General features: G+C 45.4%; 1 protein-coding gene across 4 annotated transcripts in view; it reads right to left on the bottom strand.

Annotated features, from left to right (window-relative positions):
• MYH11 (myosin heavy chain 11) overlaps window positions 1-12474 on the bottom strand; it is a 285530-nt gene that overhangs the window by 97646 nt on the left and 175410 nt on the right. For all 4 annotated transcript variants that reach the window (XM_086941438.1, XM_086941439.1, XM_086941437.1 and 1 more), the window contains one exon: window positions 4144-4317. In XM_086941438.1, coding sequence (XP_086797564.1) covers window positions 4144-4317 — 174 coding nt within the window. The remainder of the gene's footprint in view (window positions 1-4143; window positions 4318-12474) is intronic.

The following is a 12474-nucleotide window of genomic DNA, read 5'->3' as shown; positions in this document are numbered from 1 at the left end:
ATGGCAGTGTGTTGCACTAGCATTGTCTGTGAATGTGCACCGCAGGCACGCTGCAGAACCAGTGTGTAACACAAAAAAAAACACCACACACAGACAGAATGTGGTGCAGGGTCCCAGAAACTCCTGTGCGACATCACACACACAGAGCCCAGCGGCAGGCAGGGAGCGCACAGTCCGGGACGGGAGGGGGAGAGCCGAGGAGGAGAGAGGTGAGAAGAGGGGTGGGGGGAGAGGAGGCGACGAGAGGAGCAGATAATTAGCGCCCCGGCCGCCCGAGAGGAATCAAGTAACCAGCCCGCTTCAGCAGCTTCCCTCTGCGGGGGGAGCGGGGGAATGGAGATGAAGGGGCGAAGGCGGAAATGGTGTGGCTCCTCACCGCACGCCCAGCAATATTACACATCTGTCACTTTAAAAAGAGCGTACTTACACCTTAGTCAGATTTTGTTTAATTTCAAACTGGATTAAAGTGTGTTAATGTCAGGTTGATCCATAGAAAAGGATGCACTGTCGTTTTAATATATTTGGCTATTTGGGAGGCGTTCAAGCCGGGATCCTGTGCGTGCCGAGCGGCAGAGCCGTGGACACCCTGGGGGAGGAGGAGCAGAGGGAGAGAGCAAGGCACCCTGAGAAAGCACTTCAAAATGGCGCAGGAGAGGGACGGCGGCAGCAGCCATGAAGGGCTCCTTTCTGCTTCTACCCGCTCCCCTGGATACGAAGAGGAGGAAGGGGCTGCCAGCTCCCGCCACGGAGACCTCGCGGCACGCAAAAAAATTATTATTAGTATCCTTTTCGACACGCAAAAATTCATGCAGCACATGTTTTCCAAGTAGCTGAGTAAATGTAAACGTGCCAGCCGGTACAAGCCACAATTCAGGTGGTCTGCTGCCAGATGGAACTTTACTCCTTTCCCGACTGCATCTAACTTGACAAAGTGTGCAACAAGACGGGCTCCCGGTCCGCGCAAATTGAATCTGTCATTCTTTTCCAGCAGCACACGTTTTCCACGTAAATGCAGAATTTAACAATTGTGCACCTGGGGAGGCTCTGGTGCTCAAAGTAAAACGGAACCGTGTGCGAGTGTGCTGGCAGGCTCTGTGCTCAATGGAGGATCCTGGTGAGTGGCCGGTCCCTAAGCCCCACACGTCCACGTTTCTCTGAGACGAGGCAGAAATGCCTCGGAGAAAGCATCGTCTTTTTCAGATTCGGGGGTGTGGGTTTCGTTCTCTCCTCTTCCCATTGGCTGGAAGGTAAAATTCCAGCCAATGGGAAGAGGCGAGAAAGAAAACAAGAAAGAAGCTTAAAAAAACGCCCCCGAATCGAAAAAAGACGGGGCTTGAACCGAGTGACGCCCCTCTCCTCCAATGGCTGGCCAGCATTTACTAGGCCAGCCAATGGAGAAGAGGGGCGGGTTCCAAGCCCCCTCTAAGAAACATTAAATCTTCGGGCTCTGCCCACACTGCTTACGCAGTGCGACGGAGTCCTCGATCTAAAAACGGTTCATTAGATACATGTATAGGTTTTATTGATCCATTGGTATCCGTAAAATTTGAAAAAAGTAGTGCAAAGTAACGGTCTACATGTTTTATCCTGTATCAGGAAATTACCAGGTTTTCGTCAGGACCAAAGTGTACGGGACCTGGGCGGTGTACACACGTTAACCCAACCCTCGATCACAAGAAACCAACCGTATACAGTTGGCTCCCTTTCATCCAGTATGAGAAAGAGAAAAAAACTCGAATTTCCAGTTTTGTGTGCCTCATGGGAGTCGGGATCGTGATGCTAACTCTTTTGACACGATTGTTCCCAAGTCAGACGTTAAGCCTAGTTAGCGACCGCCGCTCCCCGTGGTGACCGCGGTCGCTAACTAGGCTGAGCGGCGAATGTCGGACTTGGGCACAATCGTGTCAAGAGAGTTAGCATCCCGATCCCGACTCCCATGAGGCAAACAAAACTGGAAATTCGAGTTTCTTTCTCTTTCTCATACTGGATGAAAGGGCGCCAACTGTGAGTATACGGTTGGTTTCTTGTGATCGAGGGTTGGGTACAACTTAGCGTGTGTACACCGCCCAGGTCACGTACACTTTGGTCCTGACGAAAACCTGATAAATTCCTGATACAGGTTGAAACATGTAGACCGTTTCTTTGCACTACTTTTTTCACATTTTACAGATACCAATGGGTCAATAAAACCTATACATGTATCCGATGAACCGTTTTTAATATTGTCCAGTAGCTCCAGAATAAAAAACATTTCAACCGAGTCATACCTGGACAATTTTTAACCCACCACTGTTTTTCACGTACACTCTCACAAAAAACACAACCCGCTCCACTGTAGTCAGGTGTCTCAGCACACCCGGATGGCATCTGGCTGTTTGGGTGGGACCCCGATGATGAAGCATGTCACCAACTAGGTTGGTGAGTGAGGGGTCTTCTTAGAAAAGGACATTTTCCTTTTCTTGTGCATCTCTTTTCTCTCCCCACTTTTCTGAGACCCCGACAGGTCTTACGGGGATTTTACTTTTAAACATCTTCCAATCACTACATAAAGTCCATTAACTACAATGAGCATGCACAAATGCAGATTTTTCTGACATGATTTCTTCATTTAGCTTTTGAGACACTGACACAACATTCAGACACAAAAGTGCTTGCTCATTTACAAAACAAAAGAATAAATCTAGACGAGCAGACTCTATGTTTGGTCTTGATTTATCCATATGTGAAATTCGTAGAAGGTGAGTGGGTTGCACTCATCAATGTCCAACATATGTGGATTTACGAGTGAAGGCTCCCCAGCCTCCCAACATAAACCAGTTAAGGGAACCCGTTTACAGCATATTGTGCTCTTTTCTGTAAAATATTTATTTTCCAACAGAGAGAATATTTTTCCCTGTGAAGAAATCCTTTTGTGAACTTCCTTTTATAAATCAGAGGTTGGACCCATCTTTTTCAACTATGGAATCATACTTACTCCTATCTTTTCCATAAATAATTTTCTGTTTGCTTCCAGCTTTGAAAACATCATATACAACATTTGGAAATGTTGATGTAGCCCAACTAGCGATACTGTCAAACCAGAAACAAGCTTCATGTGACTCATCCAATAACACACAGAGGTCCTTCAGGGAGAAGAAGAGGCCATCATGCCTTTTTCGTAGACTCTTGCCAAAAGGTACAGTATAACAAATTCATCAACTGTTGCTCAGCTTTGTTCAGGAACTTATTTCCCCCAATATCATTCCAGAAAACCCCATAACAGGACAATCAGGCAGAGAAATGAACAGCTATGCTAGTGGGCATTTACATAATTCCTGTTTTTAATATTAAGATATACAAACTCCATTTCCAAGTCTGGGACATAACCTCAAAAACAATACTTAATTATACAAAAGAATTCAGAGCCCTCCGCCCCAACTTGGGGTTATTTTATTTAGGGTTGGTAGCCACTCCATTTATGTCTGGGGTTCTTAAGGCCATAAGCTAAAATCAGTATTGAGTGGCCATGTTTCACTTTAATGAGATTTACTGTTTTCTGTGCATCTACTATGGCTTTCCTCATCTAAGAAAACTGCCTTAATGGCACATTTTGAGGCAAAACCTCTCAAAAGAACCTGACCACATGTAGTGAAAACACAAAGTACATTTATCTAAAAACAAAGCCTATGTAATTTACTGTGCTAATTACATTCTTCACAATGGGTCGATCTGTTGTACTATCGCCATATCTCTGAATCATCAAGAGATGATCTTTTCTCCTCTACTAGATTATTGCAATTGGCTTATGTGAAATAAATTAATTTATTCTCTGAGAGCTCAGATCTCAAATGATTTAAGTTGTGGTTGGAATATATCACCTGCATAAAGGAAACAGCCCAAGAAAAGTAAGTGTGGTACATTATATCCTATTGGATTTGTAATAAGGCGAATGGCATATCTGTTACATTTGTGATGGACTACATGTTCACCAAACTCTAAATCAGACCAAAAGTCTTACAATTCTCGTTTCCGGTAAGCAGAACACTCTCTCACAATGTTTTAGAAAAGCACTTTCCCACCATTAGGAAGATAACCAATAGAATGGAATGTAAATAAAAAATATTTCCATCGTAATTCCAGGACATCTTCATATCCGGTGCTTACCGGCCTCTCGATAAGCTCAATGCAAGGCTGCAGATCCAGGCCAAAGTCAATAAAACTCCACTCAATGCCTTCCCGTTGGTACTCCTCCTGCTCCAGAATGAACATGGTGTGGTTGAAGAGCTGCTGAAGTTTCTCGTTGGTGTAATTAATGCAGAGTTGTTCAAAGGAGTTCACCTTAAATGAAGGATAGGAAGCCATTAAAAATCAGGTGAGAAAAATATCTACAGCATACGACTAGTTTTCCAACGCAAAGCTTTTTATCATGTGTATATTTTAAGCATTATTCTCCACTACCTATGGTGTTAACAGTATTAACGACCTATAGAGATTGCAAAAACTGCAGTTATTGTCACACCCCACATTTATTGCCCTTTGCTAAAGGTGGTGATGCATAATGAAGGGCAAAGGAATAAGCAGCATAACACCCTCATATGGTAGGGCATTAAGGCTATTAACACTTATCTCCATCATTTAACCTAATAGAGATGAAGAAGGCTACCTGTCACTGTTTTACCCAAGTCTAACTTCAACATTCCTAGTGAAAAGCAGACAACCCCCAGTAGTAAGTAGCAGCAATCAACATTTTCTGATTGGCAATACTAGACCAACCTTAAATCACCAATCTGAACACGTTATATCTATTTATTATTTATCTGGAGTTGTAATCTACCATCTGAACATATTTCAATAATCATCTGCAACGGAAAAAGTTAACATAAAAAATATCAGAGTATATATCCAAAGATACCATCTTCAATCAACCATCGTAAATCATAAAAAAGGTACAACCAGCACCAAAAAACACTTTTTATCAATTTTGGGTTAAAATTATAAAGATACTTCAATCCAATGTGTGCAAGATAGCAAAATAGCAATTTAAAGAAAGACTAATTCATAACATAGTAATGCATTTTATTGTATCATTCCCTATGCACTGTAAAACACATCTTTTGCACGCACCAAATGCACCTATTCCATTTGCACGTACTGTTTACTGTTAAGTTAGCAGCTGATATTATTAACTCGGTTCCCCCTTATATACCTACCATAAATGCTCCAGTCATCAGTGCAATATTTTTTATTACTTAATCTATGCCAGTGTTGGCACCACAACACATTTTTGGGGGCTGGAACCACTTTTTTATCATCAGCCTCGGATGCCAAGCAAGGGAGAGAAAGGGAGACAAGGGAGGAAAAGAAAGATAGAAATTTAGTAACAAAGGGTGAAAACCGGGATGAAAAAGAACCTGACAGACTCAGATAAAGAGACAGGAAGTGTAGCATAGTAGATGAAAGAGGCATGAGGTCCAAACAAGGCCAGACAACCTTTATGTTCGGCAATCCCATTATTGAGCAGCATCTGTGGTGCCCATACATAGTACATAGCCCCTTTTATAACAATACCCGTGTATGGCATCTATAATGATCCAACAGCTAATCGTCCCACCAGTAAACAATGCAAGTTAAGCACGTTTATGCCTTTTCATCCCAGGTACAAACTATACAAAATGCCTTCCAAAAACCTATATCTGAAACTGAGACTCATTCCACCTTCTACAAAAACATGAAAACATGATTGGTCCTAAAACTTCATAGCTAAGTCAGGGTAGCCAAAATGCTTGAGAATGAATTTAGACAATCAAATATTGTTAGAGCTGACAGTCTTTGGTGTGGTCTTCCTCCAAACGTTTTGCCTTCAGTTTTAAAATGTCCTAGTAGTGACAAACTCTGAAATGTGTTTTTTAATACCGTGAGCCCTACCTCTCCAATAGGATTGCACTGGGTTTACCTTATTACATTTTATGAGTGTTAACATGTGATTGTGAACTGGTAGAAATATCATGTTTGGTCACAAAAGAATTGTAATTGTATGGTAAAGTTGAATTTTGAGTTACAATTCTGAAAATGCCACTTTTAGGAAGTTGCCATTTTCTTATCCTAACCTTTTGGTGCCTGCAGCCTGTGTCCTGGTCGCATGCCTGAGTTGGCAGATGGCATTGGTGTATTCCTCCCAGACAGTGAGACAAAGAGGGTCTAGGTGTTGGGAGGATGGGCCATCCCTTGGGTGGGGCAGAGCTGTTCCCTTCCCCACTTACATTTCAAAGGGCTGCCTCCAGCACACTCACAAAGGAACTTAATACCAGCCATTTGCCACCCTAGACCACTGTGAGCCTGGGCCGGGAACGGAAGTAAATTTCCAAAACCATAAGGGAGTTAGCCTAGATGTTTCTCCCACTTCAAAGGATGGCACCAAGTATGCATATTGGCCCTTCAGACAAACTCTGGAATTCGCTCCTGGACCTGTGGACTAAAGATGAAAGACTACCTTGTTCTGCAGAGGATTGCCCAGCTGCTACCAGCGGCCTGCCCTGCACGTTGGAAAGGAAGACTGGACCTTCTCTCTTAATCCCAGGCTAACCTGAGAGACCTCAAGGGCAGGGCCAGACTGGCCGTAGTGGGCACCGAGAGTTTCACAGGTGGGCCGCTAGGGTGGGGGCTGATTTTGGGCCCCTAGGGGCCGTTTTTGTTACAAGGCAGTTTTTGCAGCATAGCTGAAAAATCGGCCCCTGTAACAAAATCATCTGAAACTGGCTGTGGCACACACAGCCGGTTAGCTATAGAGACACAACAAGCTCTAGAAGCCTTCCTGAAACAGCTCAGTTGACCTGCTGCGTCTGGACCTGCAACTGGATCTGCCTGACGCCTACTGTAGGAGAGTAGGGTCTGCTATCCTATGGTCACCCCAATTTTTGCTTTTTGCTTCACTGGTTTTCGACTTACTGAGGCTGTGGGCCTGCTAATCAGACCCCCAGCCTGCTGTTCTCTCTCTAAATTCATAATACATGTGCTATAGGTACATACCACAATTGGAAATGGACTCCTTGTCAGCCCCTGTACCATGCACTATAGGTGCCCAGGGCATAGGTGCCACCAAGGCCTACCAGGGGCTGAAGCATAGCTTTTGCCACCCCTGGCTGGTTCTTAAATTGACACAACTGGCTGATCACTCAGCTGGGGCAAGTGGGTGTAATCACCCCTTGCTTAGATATAGTATACCTATATCTAAACCTATATCTGGACACATATATAGCCTGTAAGCCACTCCTATGGAAGGCCTCATCAATCCTGGAGGCAGAGTGCGTGGTTTTATGTGAGATGGTGCTCTGGCATGAGCTGAGCCTGTCTGCAGCTGTCGGGAACAACTCCCTAAGCTGATCCGGGATAATGCCATACCATATACTCTTAAGCGCATTATAATCCTCGCGGTTATATAGCAACTTTGGTTTGGCTTTATCAAAACATGTCGTGTAAGGTGTCATACGAATTGGAATACTACCCCCTCGCCAGTTCTGGCGACGGGGGTAGCATTCCACCCTTCTAGAGGGAGAAGACATGTTACTTTACTGAAACGCGGTTGATTTAAAATGAGCCTCAGATCCACAAAATGGATGCCCCTGCCACAGACACGGGTCTGACCTCCTGCTGCTGACCGAAACCCGGCAGAGGAGGCCTGGACAAAGAGTTTCCTGTCACAGGGCGGTGTCAAACCACCCCAGACAGGAGATAGTGGATTGGAGTAGGGAGGTTTCAATGAAACCAGACACTGCCTGGGGAGCACAAGGCTGCCCCTTGCAGGATCCGGCCAAACCGGTTCTGGGGCCTCCCAGCCCCTGTCCCAGCGCGGCCAGGATCAAAGGAGAGGGGTGTAACCACCCCCTTCCTGGGTCCCACCCATAGGAGGGGACCTAGCAGGATGTCCAACCCCCTAGATTCGAATAAGAGGGGGAGCAGTCCCAACGGACCTCAGATCATCCTGAAGAAACATAAGAAACGAAATCTGGACCCTTCGACTTTCTACACGACGTGAGAAGACTGAAGAATCTCCCTTGTGGTCAAGGAGTGACCACCCTGTGCAAACAGGCACCATCCAGCCCTCGACCCTTGCTTTGTTGCAGTTCCCGCCGGAACTCGAGCGACAGAGATCGACGAGATCAAGCTTGCCTGCCTTCTACCTGCCCGATCCACAGTCCCTGCAGAGCTGAGACCCGTGGAGGCGACCGGAAGCGTGGGGCACGCCATCTTGAAAAGGCCACGAGACGCTGACCGTGCGGCCCACGAGTGACCCTCGAAGCTGTACACCGGGGTTTGAGAAGCCCCAGCCCCGAGCTCCACTTGCACCAAAGCTCACCCCTCCACACTCGACGAGTGCTGCGTGGGGCCCTTCTGCTTGTGTGCGCTCGACGCGTTGGCCCGGTCACTTGCCAGCTGGCTTGTGGCCCCTGTGCCGACGAACTTTGAAATCCGACTTGCTTTTCTGGTTGCTCCAGATCTGCACCAGCTACTGTGAAAAGGAGCACCCACTCTGACCCTCCTGGTTCGAGTGATAAGCAATCTCCCGGTTCCGCGTGGATTGCTTTTGCCAAGTGCTGTTTGCTACAATCTTCAAGCCGACGGTGCTGACGGCGAGAGCCTACGTGGGACAGATCGTGACCTGCTCCTGGACGTCGCAGATGCCCCAGAGCCCACGTGACAGCGGAGAGAAGCCTATCGACAACCGCCTGATTGCGCCCGACATTGCCTGGTTCCGTCCTGGTTCCACCCTGGTCACTGCTGAGTGACTCAGACTCTGTCCCCTCTGCTTTCAGGTACTTTTCTACATCGATCCACCCTTGGATCGCACCGGACACTTCTGCTTCACAGCGCCTGCAGCTGCAACAGCTCCAAGCACCAAGAACCTGCGTGACAGAACGCGACGCCACTTCGACCCTGTGCACCCACGGCCTGTGGGTGAGGTAACTTTGCAACGCCGGTGTCTTTACACTGGTACACACCTCTAGGGTCTGTGTCTAAAGTTTTGTGTTCCTAGGTTCAGCGGAAGTATCTTTTTATTCACTTTAACTGACTTTTACGCACCATTGACAGTGCATTGGTGCGCGCCGCACTTTCCGTGCTGCACCCGTCTCCTGTGGGCTACTCCCGACTTCTTCATTGCTTGTCCTGACTGCTCCCAGCGAATCTCTAGGCCCTAGGCCTAACCATTGTTCGATAAGTGTTACTTATACCACTTTTTTAATATATGGTCTGAGTGGCCACCCGCCCTCATCCATAAACGTGCAACTTTATATGTGTAACAGTGCTTTTGATTTAACGCTTGTGCCCCTTTCCTCATAAAGAGTACTGGGGAGTAATTTAGAAATAAATACATATATTTTTATAATATATACTTGTGTGGTGTCCTTTCATTTGATTACAGGATTGTATGTGGTAAAACAGCTCGCTTAACACGACCTCTTAAGTTAAGCCTTTAAGGCTGCTTAGTCCATGCTACCACTAGGATAGCTTGTCTACAAGGTTGACTTACAACCTGACATCTTTGGGGTTTGTTTGGACTGATAACCAGTGGTTCCAGAATTGGAAACACTACCTATCAGGCCAACTTCTCACATTGGTGTGCAGCGGTGCGGATTTGAGCTTGCTGTTTGTTTTACCATTGCAATCTTTATCAAATTGAAAGATCACATCAAGTACCTCTAGGTACATATAAATCAAAAGCTTAGCATATTAAGTTCTACTGAACTTAGTAGTTGTAGATTAAAGGGATTAGCACACCCTGACTACAACTCACTAGCAAGGTACAGTAGGAAACCACTTAGTGTAGGTAAGTGCACCACTTACACCTCACTAGCAGTCATGTCTGATACAGGTAGAGCTTCAGGCTCTGCTCCAGTAATAGTTGATCCTATAGGGACAACATCCAGATATGACAACCTTAGCCACAAAGACCTGAGTGCCTTGTGCACAGCCAGGGGGCTAAAAAAGGGCAGAGGCCCTACCATTCCTTCCCTAGTAGCTCTCCTAGAAAAGGATGATCTAGATAAGGTGAGTCAGGCTCCCTTAGATTCAGGTGAAGGGATAAACTCCCCTGAGAATGAGAATCTTCCAGAAGAAGAGGAGGAGGAAGAGGAAGAGGAAGGCTCTGATGTAGAAGAGCCTGAAGATCAGGATCAGCAGGGAAACCAGGTACAGGTTGCCAGGCTTAACCAGGCCAACTTGGACCTACATGGGAATGGAGAGGGCCAGCACCACTCCAGATCTCATAACCAAATTCTCCCAGGTAATAGAAGGGAGAGATCTCTGTCAAGGGACTCTCACCTTTCTAGTGCCTCAAGAGAATCTCAAAGAGGAATGACTTCCTCCCAGAGAAAAGAGCATAGGGCCAGGATGAGGGCTGTCCAACTCCAAATAGAAAGGGAAGAGGTAGCCTTGGCTCAAGCTAAACTTGCTTTAGCAAGAGAGAGAAAATTGTGTGGCTTAGATGCCACTGGTGGCAGCAAAGTTCCTAAAGAAAAAGACAGGGCCTATGACAATAGAAACCTGACAAAAAGTGTGCCCCCCTACAAGGAAGGGGATGATATCCACAAATGGATGACTGCTCTTGAGAGGGCCTGCATGGTACAGCAGGTCCCTGAGGATCAGTGGGCAGCAATTTTATGGTACTCCTTTTCTGAGAAAGGGAGGGACAGGCTCCTCACTGTTAGACCTGAGGATGCCAAAAACTACTCTGTTCTGAAGAGTGCTCTTATTGAAGGGTTTGGCCTAACCACTGAGCAATACAGGTTGTTGTTCAGAGACACCCAAAAAGCACAGACTCAGGACTGGACTGATTTTGTAGATTGTGCCACTAAGGCTCTGGAGGGTTGGCTGCAGGGAAGTAAAGTTTCAGACTATACAGGATTGTACAATCTTATGATGAGAGAACAGATCCTTAATAACTGTCAGAACCAGCTGTTGCATCAATACCTTGTTGACTCTGATTTGACCTCTCCCCAAGAATTGGGAAAGAAGGCAGACAAATGGGTCAGAACAAGGATTAAGCAGAAAAACCACAACCAAGGTGACCAGAAGAAAACAGACCAGAAGGGTGGGAATCAGAAAGATAAAGAAAAGGACCAGAAGTCTTCAGGCCCCCAAACTAGCAATAAGGAGGGGGGTTCCCAAAATGGAAACAAGAAAAAGAAGAACGATGGCCCAAAGAAACCTTGGTGTAATACCTGCAAATCAGTTTCACACTGGGGCAGTGAATGCACTAAGAAAAATCCAGTCCCCACCACTGCAGCTCCTAAAGCAACTGCACCCCCTAGTACAGTCAGCAGTGGTGGTACACAGCCAAAGGGTTTAGTAGGGTTGACCCTGGGTACTGAGGTGGAATCTGGCCTAGTCAGAATCCCCACACAGGCAGTTCTCCTATATGATGTGGACATATCTTTGCCCACTGCAGTAAGCCCCAGTAACCTGGGCAAATATAGGCAGACTCCCTTAATTAATGAGAAACTGGCTCAGGCCTACAGGGACACTTGTGCCAGTGTCACAATGGTAAGAAACAAGTAGGGTCTGGCGTGCAACACAGTAAGGCTGCGCCTATTAAGCAATGAACAAAACAATTTGCCAGTACTGTGCACTGGATTAGACAGTTACATTTGAAGAGCTACCAATCGCTCTCTCAAGCTGACCTCTATTTCCGTCAATACAAATTAGAACCACAAAGGTTTTCAAGATGACTATTTATTATGTTCAACGTATAAGTTTAGGTTTATTTTCCTTATTTTTAGATTATGTCTTTAGTCATTTGTTTTTTCAATTCTCTTATTCAGAATATCATACAATATATACAACAATGAACAGTAAATTGGGAGGGAACCAGGTCAAATAACACAATTGGGGCAACACTTAGACACTTAACAAACAGTTAGACACTAGACAACATATATGAGTGAAACATAGAAGTTAGGGTTGGTAGAGGTAAATGGCATTATTTACAACTTTATACATCCAAACAACTGTGATGCTATTCCTCTAGATGCAAATTGTTCATCGAGATGGATTGAGGAACATTGATCATTATTTTGTCACTCACTAAATGAGCAATTTGAATATAACTTTATCGAGCACTCAAATCATTGTAACGCCTATCATTGGCCTTAGTATTTACAAAACAGCCACCATATTGGCGCCACCATACATCTACCACCTCAATAATTCATAAATCAATAATTCATAGGTCGACGCGTTTCGAATCCTATTTAGGTGTATAGGATTCTCTTCAGGACCAAACCAACTCAATCTGTGAAAAAATAAAAGTAAGAAAAACCTCTGTCAGTGGAAACCAAAGAAAGACTCTCAAGTCACATTCTACATCCAACCACTCTCGATATTACCTGTCATCCTATGGACCTTGCTTTAGGCATGGTGGATTTACTGCAAAGAATCGAAACAATACGTTTCAGAAATTGAGCACATGACTTCAATATGTGAAGGAAAAAATCCGTGACG

This window comes from Lissotriton vulgaris, chromosome 10, assembly GCF_964263255.1.
Source record: "Lissotriton vulgaris chromosome 10, aLisVul1.2, whole genome shotgun sequence".
Classification (NCBI taxonomy): Eukaryota; Metazoa; Chordata; class Amphibia; order Caudata; family Salamandridae; genus Lissotriton; species Lissotriton vulgaris.
This window is presented reverse-complemented; position numbering and strand designations above follow the sequence as displayed.